Below are 16,530 nucleotides of genomic sequence, written 5' to 3' on the forward strand. Positions count from 1 at the left end.
CATGTCTCTTTGAGACTCTGACTAAAAAAAAATCTGAGAACTGGCTCCGTTCTGCAGTACAGCTCAATCTCCCCAAGTAGATGTCAAGTTATCTTCCCAAGATCCACACAATGCTGTCCAGTACAACTTTCTGCAATGATAGAAATGCTCTATTAACAATGCCAGACCAATAGATACTTGAAAAACAGCTAGTGTGACCACGGGACTCAATTTTAAAATGCATTTAATTTTAACTAACTTGAATTTAAATAGCCACAATTAGTTAACGGCTACTGTATTGGATGGCAAATTTCTAGTCTACATCTTCAAGGCAGACCTAAAATTAAAGTAGCTTCAAATTGCTAAAAACAATGCATAGTCAATAATTTCCCTACCTGCTATGCTATGGAAAAATTACACACACACACACACACTTTTTAAAGAGTTATCTATATTGGCTCTAATTTTTCTTTTTCTTTTGAAACGGAGTCTTGCTCTGTCGACCAGGCTGGAGTGCAGTGGCATGATCTTAGCTCACTGCAACCTTCGCCTCCCAGGTTCAACTGATTCTCCTGCCTCAGTCTCTCAAGTAGCTGGGACTACAGGCACGAACCACTACGCCCGGCTAATTACTGCTATTGTTAGTAGAAACAGAGTTTCACCATGTTGGTCAGGCTTGTCTCAAACTCCCCACCTCAGGTGATCCACCTGCCTCAGCCTCCCAAAGTGCTGGGATTACAGGGGTGAGCCATGGTGCCCAGCCTAATTTTTCTTTATGATATCATGATTAATATGTTAGCTTAAGGCATTTATTCCCAAATTTGAAAGACAAACTTAGGAACACATATCTGTACATATTGCGACAAGAACACATTAGGCCAAGAAACTTCACCTTACAGGATTCCTCACTGATTCCTAGGACAATACTGCGGGCATTTCAATTCTGTTTCCTGAATCTCCATTTACCTATAATTTTTCAAGGCTTTACTTACAAAAACAGAATATAGTTTTTGTCAATTACAGCTCATCAGAAATATTAAAAATGGTTGAGAAAAAAGAAGACATACACTGTAGCTACTTTTAAAAAAATGAGTTGTTGAATCATTATTTCAATTTGCTTAAACAACCTGTATTTTGTGTACTGATTGATAATTTGTAAATAATTCATGAATATCAAGCAGTATTATCCCTGAGAATTTGAACCACCCAAGTCATACTGCTATGTAAAGTACTCTATTGCCACTTTTACTAAACTGAACCCCACAGACACATACTATTCTAGATGCCCCTGATCCTTCTTAGGTTCTCTGCTCAAAATACATGTATGTCCAATTCCAACCAAGAATAAAATGGATAAGGGAGATGGTCTCTTCCACTGTCTCTAGCTGGATGGTTGAAAAAAGTTTGCTTTATCATTATATGGTACTTCAGGGAGTTCACTTTTTAAAAATCATTTTGCCTTTCCAAAGCCCACGGAAAATAAGTAAGCTATGAATTCTTTGCACTGTAGGTTTTTGTCTTTTTTTCTCACCTGATCAAACTACTTTGTGATCAAAAGTTAAAAAAAAAAAATCACTATACCATAATGTGTTACTTCTAAAACCTTAATCTATGATAGGAAGATACTGACCATCTCAAATCTGAGGCTACTTTCTACAATTAAGAATGTTTTTTTTATAGATGAATGAGAAGAAAGGGCCCAAGAAATGTATCCCAAGCTTGGCATAATGAAGAAATCTACTATTTCATCTTTTGCAATTTGACTTGTTAATTTCTCGTAGTATCTATATATTCCTAAACTTCACTGACACAGGTCCTGGAAATAAATGAGAAATGTGTGCCAAGAACACAAACTTTAAAAAGGGTAATTAAAAGTGGGGTACCATTTCTTTAATAAAACTCAGAATATTAACGAATGACTAATTCAAGAGTTGCCCAGAAGAAGAAAACATTTGTATAGCCTCTAATCAAAAAAGAAATTTATGTGGATACAATTAAAAATTCCCAGCAATTTTTTCAATTCTTACCTGAAGGAATAAATTTCATCCAACCCATCTTCACCTTCTAAAGATATCATCACCATTTTCACTATCTCAAGACCTTCTTTTTGCTGTTCGGTAATTCCTTTTAGCGGAAAAGAGGGCCCATGGCCACCCAAGAGAAAGGGGCCATCTCCTCTGTCTCCACTTCCATCTTCCTTGTCAAGTGAGAAAGGCAAGCTATTAAAGAAAGATTAACAGTAGTTAAGGTTCCAATCCTGTAACTGTCACTCAGCAGCTATGAGAAAATGAGCATATCAGTCAACCCTACCAAACTTCAAATTTCTCCTCTGTCAAATGACTCTTACCTATCTTAGCTTATTTCTCCCAGTTTCAAGTGACTGAAACCTTTGATTTGTAAAAGGGAAAAAAATCACTGGCCTACATAACCAAACAATTGAAAGGGCAGGGTGGCACCAGGGTTTCAACTGTCACAAGAATTACTCTCTGTTTTACCTTCATTTGCCTTTACGCTGGCTTTACTCTCTCAGATTGGCCTCTTCCACGTTGTTATGGCCTAAATGTGCCCCCAAAATCATTACGTTGAAACCTAATCACCAATACGATAGTATTAAGATAGAGGGTCTTTGGGAGGTAATGAAGTCCTAAGGGTAGGGAACTCAAATGGAATGAGTGACCTTAAAAAAGTGGTTGAAGGGAGAGGCTTTTTGTCATTTTTGCCTTTAATGTCCTTCCATCATGTGAGCACACAGTGTTAGCCTTTTTGACATGGGAAGACACAGCAATAAGGCACCATCTTGGAAGCAAAGATCTCTTGGCAGATACCAAATCTGCTAGTGCTGTGATCTTGGACTTCCCAGCCTCCAGAACTCTGAGAAATAAATTTGTTTTTAAGGCAATTTCTCATTTTATTTGCTACTCTTAATAGGGCTTTCTATTTACATTTTTTCTTCATATACCTAGCAAATGCAACATGATGTAATTTGCATGTCCTGCATCATTTATTAGATAAAAAGTTTCCAAGGAGCAAAGTATGACACACGGGTTTGCATCAGGTTACTGCTGTTTCCCTATCATCAACTAGAAAAGGACAAATGACGTAGAAGTGAAGAGAAAGGAAGTTATCCTGGAAAAAGAAGTTATAATAACAGTTCTGTCTATTCTGCATTAGATCAGAAATAAGCTTCCTCAGTAGTCAGCAGAAGAAACTAAAAACTATGCTGGGTGTAGTGGCTCACGGCTGTAATCCCAGCACTTTGGGAGGCAAAGTGGGGGAAAACACTTGAGGTCAGGAGTTCGAGACCAGCCTGGCCGGCATGGTGAAACCCCTCCTCTCTAAAAATATAAATGTTAGTTGGGTGTGGTGGTACACACCTGTAATCCCAGCTCCTCGGGAGGCTGAGACAGGAGAACCACTTGAGCTCAGGAGGCAGAGGTTGCAGTGAGCCGAGATTAGATCGTGCCATTGCACTGCAGCCTGGGCGACAGAGCAAGACTCCATGTCAAAACAAAAAACAAAAACAAAAAAAAACTAAAAACTGCTGGGTAGGCCGGGCGCGGTGGCTCAAGCCTGTAATCCCAGCACTTTGGGAGGCCGAGGCGGGTGGATCACGAGGTCAAGAGATCGAGACCATCCTGGTCAACATGGTGAAACCCCGTCTCTACTAAAAATACAAAAAATTAGCTGGGCATGGTGGCGCGTGCCTGTAGTCCCAGCTACTCAGGAGACTGAGGCAGGAGAATTGCCTGAACCCAGGAGGCGGAGGTTGCGGTGAGCCGAGATCGCGCCATTGCACTCCAGCCTGGGTAACAAGAGCGAAACTCCGTCGCAAAAAAAAAAAAAAAAAAAAAAAAAAAAAAAAAAAAAAAAAAAAAAAAAAAAAAAAAAAAAAAAAAAAAACTGCTGGGTATAGTAACGTACACCTGTAATCTCAGCTATAAAAAAGGCTCAGGTGGGAGGTTCACTTGATCCCAACAGTTTTAGGCTGCAGTGAGCTATAACTGTGCCACTGCACTCCAGCCTGGGTAACAGAAAAAGACCTTATCTCTAAAAAAATAAAAATAATAAAAAATATATACAAAATAAATTTAAAACTATGTCCAAGGAACAAGCCTGCTCCAAACACAGTGCTTCTTTGAGCTGCTGGTATTTTTTTAGTCCAATTAGAAAAATCAATTGTACATGGAATACACCAAACAATAAAAACTATAAACTCTACTTTGTATGCTGGAGGTTTATAGCACAGGAAGAAAGCTTATTATTTAAGAAAAAAAAAATAAATAAATAAAAAGCAAATAAAAGAAAGGGCTGTGCTTCCTCTTCTGCACTTTTCTGTATTGTTCATTGAAAAAATGAGTAGCCCTTTCAAATAACATTCACAGAAGTATAGTATGCTTCTACCATGTAAAGGCATCCTGAGATTATGAACAGGTATCAGAAGCTGAGCCGGGCTTCTGAAGTACTGAGAAAAATAAGTGTCACTTAAAAAGCACTTAATTTCTCTGAAATACTATCTTAATAAGTATTGGTTTGATGGGTTATTCTGAACTCTTTTGTCACAGTCCTACAAAAATGAGATGTTGCTCAGTAGTCTTAGAGAAGACCACTCGTACATGCAAAACAAGTTCTTAATGTCCCCTGTCAGGCACTTTAAGAAGCCAAAGGCTTACCACTCTGAACTAGACTACTTGGCAAAGCTCTCAATTTGAAAAGCGACAGAAGATTAATAATTAAACATCCTATACCGTCACTCAACTTTCACCAAAAATAGGACAAGAAAAAATTGGTTGCAAATGCAGCAGGAAGTGTTAGCATATTGAAAGAAATTTTTATTAGCAGTGTAAGAAAAAGTGAATCCTGGAGGGAAAATTCAAGTTATTGTGTGAGGAGGAACTCTCTCCCTAACAAACTGTGAAATATATATTTTTCCCCTAAAGTTTTAGATCCCATCTCTGAATACACATAAACAAATTAAATTTTATCTATGTATCTACATCTTTTGGATTTGAAAAGAGTTAAATACAAACATGTTATGTATTTAAAATGATTCCCAAGTTGGCATTCCTGTCTACCCTAAAACATCCATCCACTCTCTACAGGACACAGTTCTCTAGAGCTGTTTAAGGGGAAAAAAACCCATCAATCTGGTAACTGTTTGGGTAAAGTTTTCTACATAGGAAGGAGATAAACTGAATATCCTCAAAGGGTTCTTCTAATTCTGCAATTTTTTGAGTCTAAGAACATGGAAAAATGATCTGCTACTAAGCTCAATTCTTCTGTATCACTGACTTTCATCTCTTTGTCACCAACACTCAGAACAGTTCCTAGAACACAGAGAGTAATCAGCATGTTTGCTGAGTAGTCAGTCATCTGATAGATTCAGCCTTGGAACAGAAAGTGAAAATTCCCATAAATCAAGTACTCTATAAGGAAGTCCCATTCACTGTATTAGGAAATCAGAGAATTTGTATGCATGCATTATTCTTAGGATCTTACAAGAATTGCAGGGAGATGTCACATTTCTTCAAGCTATGAATTATAATATCCAGCTGACTTTTGCTGAAACGGCTGCTGAGGTCAGTGAATATTTCAATATGCCTCTTCTCAAACTTCTTTCCTCTAAAAGAGAGTTTTCATATTAAGAAATCATTCTCCTGAATTATTTTCTACAAATTCAAATATACTTGGTCACTGAGGAGAGATGCTTAGCAATGGATCTAGACACAGTTAATAAACGAGATTACATTCTAGTAGTCCAGTTAAGTTCTTATTAAACTCATAAGCAACCCTGATATACTTTATACTCTGATCATCTTAGGCAAAATTTCTGAGCATTATAGAAATACTATGGATTCCTAAATCGAATGTGATGAAAAAAGATCCCTTTCCAGCCTCCATATAGGCAGAATGTAAACAAAGAATTCTCCCAGCGTACTATAACTTCAGCCTTGCTCAGGTTCACTTTCTAAACATCCTGCTCTGATTCTATGCACAGACCTTGTGTGGCAAGATTTTGCAGAGGATGTGTAGAGATTGAGAAATGATTATACAGATTTAGGCCTGGGATTTTAGTGCAAATGGTTTTCCTGACAGGCAAGAGGTATGTGTACATGCACATGGGCATCTCCAGGGATACACTGTTAAGGCACGATAATTAAATAATGAATTAGGAAGCAGGCCAGGCATGAAGGTTCATGCGTGTAATCCTAACACTTTGGGATGCCAAGATGGCAGGACTGCTTGAAGCCTGAAGTTTGAGGCCAGCCTGGGCAAAACAGTGAGACCATCTCTACAAAAATAAAAATTTTTAAATTAGGTGGAATTGGTGGTGTGCACCTATAGTCTCAGCTACTCGGGAAGATCAGGTGCAAGGATCTCTTGAGCCCAGGAGGTCAAGGTAAGGTTGCTGTGAGCTATGCTGGCACCATTGCACCCTAGCCTAGGTGACAGAACAAGACCCCAACTCCAGAAAAAAAAAAAAAAGTCAAGAATGATAACATGCACCTGTAGTCCCAACTACTAACAGGCTGAGGCAGGAGGATCCCTTGAGTCCAAGAGTTCAAGTTTAAAAAAAAAAAAAAAAAAAAAAAAAAAAAAAAAAAAAAAAAAAACAAAAAAAAAAAAAAAAAAAAAAAAAAAACCACATACACAACAAAAAAAGGTAAGCTGATCAGAATTGCTATGCATTTACTATCAATGACATATGGATTATACCACTTAGCATTTTAAAAACTTCCTGGTAATTCAGCTTAACTCTAATAGGAAGTAAACTGAAATAAGCCAAATGTTGTCCCAGAGAAATACTCAGTAGAGCCCTTCCTCTTTTAAAACTTTTAAAAAACAGAGAGGTTGGACTGAACCATTCAACTCTACAAAATGTTTCTTTTGCCATACAAACATGCTGCTTGATTAACACTGAATCAAAGTACACATTCAATACATTAACCCATACAATTTTTGCACAAAGGTTCACTTCCGCTCTCTTCCTTGGAACACTTACATGGTTTCATGTTGAATCACATCCATGCTCACAATTAGTGCATCCAGGACTCAGCTAGTTAAGGACAGGGATATCACCAGTCTCTTCATGCCATGAACACGCAACTCTTTCCAGTGAAGTCCACTGTGCTAGAAATTGTGGACACTGAACTATGTGATGACTTAAAGTACTTGCCTGAGTGTCCTTCTTCCAAAGTTCACTAACATATATTCATACATGCTACATATCAAAGTATATATCCTGACAAAAACAACCAAGAAATATAAACAAAAGGTAACCTAACACATTGCATTCATTTCACCAAAAATTATGCCATTTAATAGTATCTAGAACCCATTTTTGGTGGTCACAGTCCATTCTTAAATACGAAGTAAGCCATAATGTAGCATTTGCAAGTTGCTCCTAACACAACAGCACTTCCCAGTGATCACGAATAGCACTACTAATTGATTAGAAAAAGAGCAAGAGTAATCCCTTAAAATTAGGAAGCTGTGGAATACACTGGAAATCTCACACTTTGGGAATCAATCTGATTTCTGGCACAAAAACATCTTCCATCCAGAAAAAAAGTGGAGAACATTAAGAGGATGCTCTTGGCCGGGCGCGGTGGCTCAAGCCTGTAATCCCAGCACTTTGGGAGGCCGAGGCGGGTGGATCATGAGGTCAAGAGATCGAGACCATCCTGGTCAACATGGTGAAACCCCGTCTCTACTAAAAATACAAAAAATTAGCTGGGCATGGTGGTGCGTGCCTGTAATCCCAGCTACTCAGGAGGCTGAGGCAGGAGAATTGCCTGAGCCCAGGAGGCGGAGGTTGCGGTGAGCCGAGATCGCGCCACTGCACTCCAGCCTGGGTAACATGAGTGAAACTCCGTCTCAAAAAAAAAAAAAAAAAAAAAAAAAAAAAAAAAAAAAAAAAGAGGATGCTCTTTTTAAAATATCTTTTATCCCCCCCAAACATTTCTAGCAAGCACCACCAAAACCCTCTGCATACAGTCAATACTCACATATACTCCCTAGACTTTCCCCTTCCTATGCCTCCCAACCTCTCAATATCACCCATGCAGAGAACAGGCAAGTGAGTGGAGGGCTGGAAGGCACCTAAACTGATTAATTTCACATTAAATCCTATATCACATTACCTCCCCCTCCTCAGAGCAAAATATCCCCATATACTCATAGCTGAAATTCTGGGGGTGTCTCATCAAACTGCATTACAATTCCCAGAATAAAGGAAATGTCTTAGTCTTCTCTGGCAGAAAAAGGATACAGTCAGCCTGTTGAGAACCTGGTTGGATTTTGCTTTCAATGTCTTCCAGCAAATCAAAATCCGGTAACATCAGATGTCTGTGCACTGTGATGTTCTGATACTGATCCCCACCAGAAAGGGGATTGTCAGTGCCATCTGTACCAAACAGGACTAAAGCAATCTCATCCTTGTTCTCAGCAAACACCTAGAGAAAATACCATATTAGAACAACCTGAAAGCAATAAAATACCTAACCTTCAGGGAGCAGGACCACCATACCTCTGGCGTAACCATGGCAAGTCCCTGAATCCATATAGTACTTGGTGAGATGAAACGGGAAACTTACGGACAATGACAATTCTTAGGTTCTAAACAGATTTTTTTAATTGACTGTAAGTCTCACCCTCCATTTCACCAGAAGTTGGTGTGTGGAAATAGGAGGGTGGTAAGTACTTTTGATGACTTCCAGCCAAAGCAAACTCTAATTCTCAATTAGACAACCAATCATGGATAATTTGAAAAGATTTTTGCATGTTTTTGCAGAATGTCTATCCCTCGTTTAAATTTCCCAGAGGTTAAAAAAAATTGTGAGATAGCCTATATCTCAGCAATTTCACTGGCAGGCATATATAGTATACCCTAGAAAAATTCTTGTGCATGTATGCAAGGTGATAATAGACAGGAAGTTTACACTTCAGCACTGTCTATAACAGGGCAAAAACTGGAAGCAAACTATCAATAAACAGGAGAATCCAAAAATACACTGTAGAATATTTATACAATGCATTATCATACTCCGGTAAAATTGAATAAATTTGTGCAATACATTATCAACATGAATAGATCTCAAAAAAACATAGGCTGAGAAAAGATATGTTGCAGAATTACATGTACCATATAAAACAATTTACGTACATTTTTGACAGCTTTATACGATACTATTTATGAATATATACTTATGTCCAATAGCATACACAGTAATAGCTACCAAAATTCTGAGAAAAGGAGAAGAGAACAAAAAGGGTTAGGAAGGACCTTCAAGTTTATCTGTAACACTTGATTTAAAAAACAGATCAAACAAATATACTAAAGCATTAAGATTTACAGCATAAGACAATGGGAAAGTTGGTTTCTTGTACAGTCTCCGTATTTACCTTTTATGAAATCCTTCATAATAAAATATAAAAACAAAAAATGGTATCTGACACAAAGGGCAGTCCTGTCCCATTTTAATTATTAACCTAAGCCTTTTTACATTGATGGGGAAGAGTGCTGTATGGAGAGAGAATAGTATTCTGTTATTCTTAATTTTTGTTGGGTCTGTTTAATCCTCTAGTCTGTAAACAACTCAACTACAATTCCCAGTTGTACAGGAAGTAATGGTGCCTGTTACTGGGTTCAAACATGTCTTGCATACTGGCTGGGTGGATATCTGCCGCCTAGTCAAGCATCCATCTTAAAGCAAGGTAATCTTACCCCAGACAAAATCTGTCATGGGAGGGGAGGAAATTCTGAACGCAGTGAGACTGGCACTAGGTTTTATCCTCCAGCCTTCCTGAGTGTGACTCTTTCTCTTTGAAACAAAAGCAAACAAAAAAACCACCTACACTCTAGCTACTGGGATGAGTCGGCAGTTCTTCCGAGAAACTCTGGAATGGCGACTCTGCAGCACTTTGGTTCTTAGTCTTCTCGAAGTAAAGAATTCAAACGACAGACACAAGCAAGGTTTAAAGCAGGAGAAAAATTTATTTAAGCAAGTTGAGCTTACTGGAGAAAGAAGAGTACACGAAAGAGAACACAAACGACGACGGGAAAAACCCAAGGCCCTGGCGTCTTTCTTTGTTTAGTTTTTACACCCCTCCCCACGTCTTTTCCCGGGCTCCCAGTCTCCTTTGTTCCTCCCTTGAGCAGGCCTAATTAACGCATGCGCACTGGCCCTGCTACGGCTTAGAAGGGGGGCGCCTGCGTGCTGGGTTACTGGTCATGCGCATGCCCAGTAGAGGCAATTCGTCCTTATTGGTCGAGCGCCCCCAGAGGAAGCTTTTATACCGGTTACATTTCACCATCTTGCTCTTTCACCAGGCGTGCTCGAAACCTTAGAGATTGTGGCTTGCTCAACTACAGGTGTTTTCTGTCCTAAGATTCCTGTAATTCCTGGCGCCAATCATGGCCACTTATTACCTCAGAGTGACAGTTTTATGCCCGCCTGTCCTCCCCTCGATGAGAACCTGACAGCTTTGGGGACCCTTCCTTGCTCTGCTCGTCACTTCAGAGGGCTGATTTTTAACTGCCTAACCATGGCTTCGCAAATGCCCAACATTCTCGGGGGCCCTCTTTCCTGCCCTGCTCAGGTCTAACTAGCCTCTCTAACAGCATACTGGGGCACAGACACGCTACTCGAATTCCATGAACCCAACTATAACCAAGGACAGGGTTAGAGCACACTCCTTGACACCAACACCTCAAGGACTCCAGGTCATCAGGATTTTTAAAAATCTAGAATAACATGTGGGAAGTAGTAGTGCCCAACGGAAATGGAAACACACAGAAGAAACAGTAAGTGTCCAGGAGGAGCAGCAGTGGACAGTGAATGAAGCAGGACTTCCTGGACTCAGCAAAAGTGGCAGTCATACCAAGTAGAAGGGGCAGAAATAAAAACAGCTAACGCTTACATAGTGTTTACAATATTCCAAGCACTGTTCTAAGCACTTTATCTACATTAATTCTTTTATTCCTCAAAACAACCCCATGTGACAGGTATTATTTTTCTCATTTTACACATGGGACACTGAGGCACTGTAGTAGTTAGCCTCCAAGGTAGCCACCATCCATTCCTTCTCTCCCTGTATTTGTAGGCTACTCCTTTTATGAAGAGCAGGAGTCTAATTCTCATCCCTTAAATATTATCTAACCTTAGCATCTTGCTTGACTAACAGAAAACAGAAACAACTTTCTGGGATTTTTAAAAATAGGTTAAAAGAAGTCACATAGGCAGGGTCTTACAGAAAACTCACTCTTGGGATACTCCTTAGAACCAGCTGCTTCATGTGACAATTCAAGCTATACAGAAACCACAGGTAGAGGTTCTAATGGATAGTCACAACTGAGCTCACAGCCACTAGAAAGCATCGTCTTCCAGCCATGTGTGTAAGGCATTTTGGACATCTGGTCCAGCTGAGCCTCTGGATGACTCCAGTCCCAGCTGCCATCTGATTGCAACTGCCTAAGAGGCCTCAATAGAGAATAACTCAACTGAGCGACCCAGTCATTTACAGAACCATGAATGATGAGTTTTTTAAATGTTACCTGAGACACTACATTTTGGGGTGGTTGATTACACAGCAAAACATACCTGAACTAGGCAAAGAAGTTGAAGGACTTGTTCAAGATTACAAGGTTAATAAATGACATGGCAGAGCAAGAATTTAAACCAAAGCCATCTGTCTCTAGAGAGTGTGCTTTTAAGCATTACTTTTTACTGCCTCTTGTTTCTGATAAAAACTGTAATATCCAGTGGAAGGGCCAAAACGAGGGAAGAAAAAATATCAGACTTTAGTGGTAGGGGACTTGCATGTGAGTACATGCAAGGAAACTCCCCAGATTCCCCCAAATAGAGGGGCTGGACACTATAAGGAGTCTGGTATCTTGCATTAGTAGGTAGTGGCAACAAGCAGTTCAAACACGGGTTACAAGCTCAGTGTCAATCTGAAACTTACCTGTCGCTGAACAAACATGGTTATCACCTTCTTTGCTTGTTCAAATGGGGATTCTTCACCAGGAAAAGAGTTACTCATGGTAAAGCCCACATCCATACACAGCACAACAGCTGCCTAGAAACAAAGTTCCAAAGAGTACTTGAGAAAATAAGTCATAAGAAAAGATTATAAGACTGTCCCTTCCTTACTGTATTCACAAACCTGTTATCAGTATTTAGGAAAGGTGTGAGAAAGGGAAGGGATGTGTTCTACATAAAGAATGTAAGACATAAATTTTCGCTATGGAAAACCCCTAAATAGTCCTGACACTTTCTAAAAGCTACAAAAGTTTCTAGCAGGAGAGGAACATGCTCCAGGTAGCTGCCACTCCTTTGGCCTGAAGAAACCAATGATGAGCAGATATGAAACCAACCTGCAGGCCAGAGTTAAGCCCAGTTATGTACAATATGCATCAGGCAAACTGCAGCTGATATGCCGACCTACAAACATGAGAACAGATGTTTTCATTGTAAGGCACTAATTTAGGGCATAATTTGTTATGAAGTATTTCTGTTACAACAGGTGACTGCTACAATCTAGATATATGCTGAGGTATACCCTGACAATTTGAGTCAGTTTATAAACCAATTATCTAGCCAGGGGCGGTGGCTCACGCCTATAATCCCAGCACTTTGGGAGGCCGAGGTGGGTGGATCACAAAATTAGCTGCCATGGTGGCGCGTGCCTGTAGTCCCAGCTACTCGGGAGGCTGAGGTAGGAGAATTGCTTGAACTCAGGAGGCGGAGGTTGCAGTGAGCCGAGATCGCGCCATTGCGCTCCAGCCTGGGTAACAAGAGCGAAACTCTATCTCAAAAAAAAAAAATTAAGCCGGGCGCGGTGGCTCAAGCCTGTAATCCCAGCACTGTGGGAGGCCGAGGCGGGTGGATCACGACGTCAAGAGATCAAGACCATCCTGGTCAACATGGTGAAACCCCGTCTCTACTAAAAAATACAAAAAATTAGCTGGGCATGGTGGCGCATGCCTGTAATCCCAGCGACTCAGGAGGCTGAGGCAGGAGAATTGCCTGAACCCAGGAGGCGGAGGTTGCGGTGAGCCGAGATCGCGCCATTGCACTCCAGCCTGGGTAACAAGAGCGAAACTCCGACTCAAAAAAAAAAATAAATAAAATAAAATAAAAAAAAAATGATCTAAAATAAAGACACCAAATCTATTCTAGTAGAGGACACAGATAACAAATAATACCAGAACAATGTTCCATGATAGAAATATGCAGTGGGCACTGAGAGACAAAAGAAGCATCCATCCACTCAAGACTGGTGGAGGGGATATGAGAGTGGTAAAGGGGCAGAAAGTTTCCTGAATGTGGATTTTTTTGGGTGAGTCTTAAAGAATGAGTAGGAGTCAATCAATTAACAAGGAAGTTACAGACAGAGGGAATCACATAAGCAAAGGCACAAGCCATTACATAGCAATCATGTATGTAGAAAATACAGGAAATAAGAGAAACAGAAACAAAAGGGAATACATGTAAAGTTATTTATACCTGGCTTCCAAATTTTACCTGAATACAAGTTGGAAGAGACCTGGACTGATGGCAACTCACAATTTCAGTGTGAATTATAAAATCAATCAACAACGTGATATGACTGTTGCATCACATTCCCTACACCTATCTCACTTCATATGCCTAAATATATTAGTCTGTATCAACAGTATAGTGAATTCGTGAAAGGAAAAGGATCTTCTGGTGAAAAAAGATGATAGCAATCTGGAGATCTGGGACCTAGTCCCATCTCTCCTACCAATTAGTTCTGAGTCCTTGGGAATGTCAATCTCACCATTAATAATACTAAAAGACAGGAAACTGTTGGACTAGATGAGGTTTAAGGTCATTTCTGGAGTTATTCCTTGACTCTGACTGATAGTCTCAGCCGTGCTTTGTACTGATCAAACAAACTGAGCAGCTCTGGGCTCACAGTTACCAGGAAAATTACAAATGAACATGAAATGAGCAGGTTAGGGAACACTCTGAAGAACACATAATGTAAAAAACAGTAGGAAAAAAACTAGATATTTAAGCCAGATGAGAAGATTAAAGGGGAACATAATAGTTTTCCTCCCCATCATTTTTTTTTTTCCTTTTTTTTGAGATGTGGTTTCACTGTCACCCAGGCTGGAGTGCAGCGTCGTGATCATGGCTCACTGCCGCCTCCGTCTCCCAGGCTCAAGTGATCCTGCTACCTCAGCCTTCCAAATACCTGGGACTACAGATGCACCCCATTGTGCCCAGCTAATTCTTAAAATTTTTCTGTAGAGATGGGGTCTCCCTATGTTGCCCAGGCTGGTCTCAAACTCCTTGGCTTAAGCAACCCTCCCACCTCCGCCTCCCAAAATGCTAGGATTACAGGTATGGGCCACTGTGTCTGGCCTCCTCCCAGATATTTGACAGCTGCTGTATAAAAGGATTGGTCTGCAAGAAAGATAACCAGATTAACAGATAGAAGTTACAGGGAGACTGGTGTGACTACATACAAGGGATAAAAAATAACATTTAGAAGTGATCAATAAAGAAACTACTCTTTTTTAAAAGTGACATCTTGACCCTACCAATGGTTAAAAAACCTGAATGAATTCCTATCAGGGAAGTTATATATGATTTCTAAATGTGGTTATATATCAGGCAATACATGAAGAGGAAAGATTTTTCACTATTTTATAAACAACACAATGCACTAATATGCTGCTGCTGCACTTATTTGATACACATACATAAAAGCTACTTTTAAACCAGAAAACTCTAAAGAACTGAAGCACTTTTGTCATGAATCAGAGGGTTTCAAATATGGAACTTCTTGTCTGGAAGCAGAAGAATGGTCTATATATTTGAGTTCCTATCTGGCAGCAGTAAGAAAACTGGGAAAGAGAAACTGAGCAACACAGCAACTCTTCATTTTTATACTGAGCCAATACAGGCTGTTAGAATTTTACTTCCAATCCATCTGCCACAAACAGCTCCTCCACTACAGCTACAAAGTTTTCAGCAGCTGAAGGAAGAGGAAAAAAGGAGGTGAGTGGCATTATTAGGAGTTCATGATCGTTTTAATCGACATTTCTCAATAAGGAGTTGAGGGAACTAGGGATCAGTAGCTGGAACTCATATCTTGTTTATCTGTATTGAATGAATTAATTCATTAATCCCTGGAACCATATCTCCCTCTAGTGACCCTTCAGAGGCAACTACCACTCTTTTATGTTGAAAAAAAAAAGCCACTTCAAAATTCATTATAATTTCTGTTATTGATCTGAGACACCAACGGTCATAGATTTCTAGCATCACAGAGATTCTCCAGGGCCCTGAAACCAGACAGTTTGGATTCAAATCCGGATTTCACTACGAAAGGCCCATGGAGACCAAACAGTCCCTTATTCTTCGGTTTTCCCACTTGCAAAATAGGGATAGTTTCCACTTAAAAGGATTGTGAAGATTAAATGAGACAGGAATAAAAGGTTTAGATCCTTGCCTCAGAGTAGGCTTTCAATAAATGCCAGATATTACGTTATTATAGAGATAATGATACGACACTTCACATCTTAAGTTATTTTAGTCACAGACAGTCCCTCTCTGAAGTTTTACAATAAGCCCTGTGGGGTAGTTGCTTTACCACCGCTAATTTTCATAATCAGAAATTTCAAGAACACAGGCTCAGAAATAATACAGGAAGTGGAGCTGGGGGTGAAATGGGATAAAGCGGGAGAGGGGGAGGCGCGTGGGGAGGGAGGTGAGACAAAGAGCAGGTAGAGAGAGGGAGAAGAGGGATGGGATGGGTGGATAGTGGAAAAGCTGGAGCGTCAGCGAGGCTCAAATTCAGGTCTTGGAACCCCAAATCCCCTGCTTTTCTGATAGCGCATCTCTCGGTCCCGGCCCTCCTGACGGAGCCCACCACCATGATCTTCTCTTGCCCCATTCCTTGGCACCGCCATGATCCCACGATTCCTGCTTCCGAAGCACCCTTTCCGGATCCCCAGCATGGGTAAGGCCCAAGCCTAGGGCTTTCTTTATACCTTATTTCCCGACCGCACCATGTTGCCGGTCTTCAGGCGCTTTGGTCGCTGCTTCCGGGCGGGAACCTTCCGAGTCGCAACTCGCTTCCGGTAAACTAGCGGCAGATAGCGGGAAGAGCCGCTTGGCTTCCTGCTAGGCCTAAAAGGGGCGGGGAAAGTCGTGCCCGGAGCTCTGAGCATGCGCAGATTTCCGCCGAGCATGCGCAGATTTCCGCCGAGCATGCGCAGATTTCCGCCGAGCATGCGCAGCTTCCCTCCGTTCCGCCCTAGTCGGGAACATTTGGTCTTTTGAGATGCGGGCGACGCTGGTATGGCAGATTCGTTTAACGATTCACTTAAGCACTTAAAGATTCACTTCCCTTTTCTCTCATTGAGAATAACACGGCATTTGAGTCAGAGCTCTGGAGTTAGATTTTCTTTTTTTACCTTTAAAAAAATTTTTGTATTTTTAATTTCATTTTTTCATTTTTTAAAATTTGCTTTTTTCTTCTCTTTTATGGGTTTTTTTTTTCTTTTCTTTTTTT

General features: G+C 40.4%; 1 protein-coding gene across 1 annotated transcript in view; it reads right to left on the reverse strand.

The window, feature by feature from the left end:
- XRCC5 (X-ray repair cross complementing 5) overlaps positions 1–16,162 on the reverse strand; it is a 99,958-nt gene extending 83,796 nt beyond the window's left edge. Inside the window, exons 1-6 of the mRNA XM_017534951.2 lie at positions 16,007–16,162; positions 11,944–12,057; positions 8,249–8,432; positions 6,980–7,028; positions 5,476–5,598; positions 2,007–2,198 (exon numbers count right to left, since the gene is read on the reverse strand). Of these exons, the coding sequence (XP_017390440.2) occupies positions 2,007–2,198; positions 5,476–5,598; positions 6,980–7,028; positions 8,249–8,432; positions 11,944–12,057; positions 16,007–16,027 (683 nt within the window). The 5' untranslated portion in view covers positions 16,028–16,162. The remainder of the gene's footprint in view (positions 1–2,006; positions 2,199–5,475; positions 5,599–6,979; positions 7,029–8,248; positions 8,433–11,943; positions 12,058–16,006) is intronic.
- Positions 16,163–16,530: the final 368 nt, after the last annotated feature.

The sequence above is a fragment of the Cebus imitator genome, unplaced genomic scaffold, assembly GCF_001604975.1.
Source record: "Cebus imitator isolate Cc_AM_T3 unplaced genomic scaffold, Cebus_imitator-1.0 Scaffold89, whole genome shotgun sequence".
Lineage (NCBI taxonomy): Eukaryota > Metazoa > Chordata > Mammalia > Primates > Cebidae > Cebus > Cebus imitator.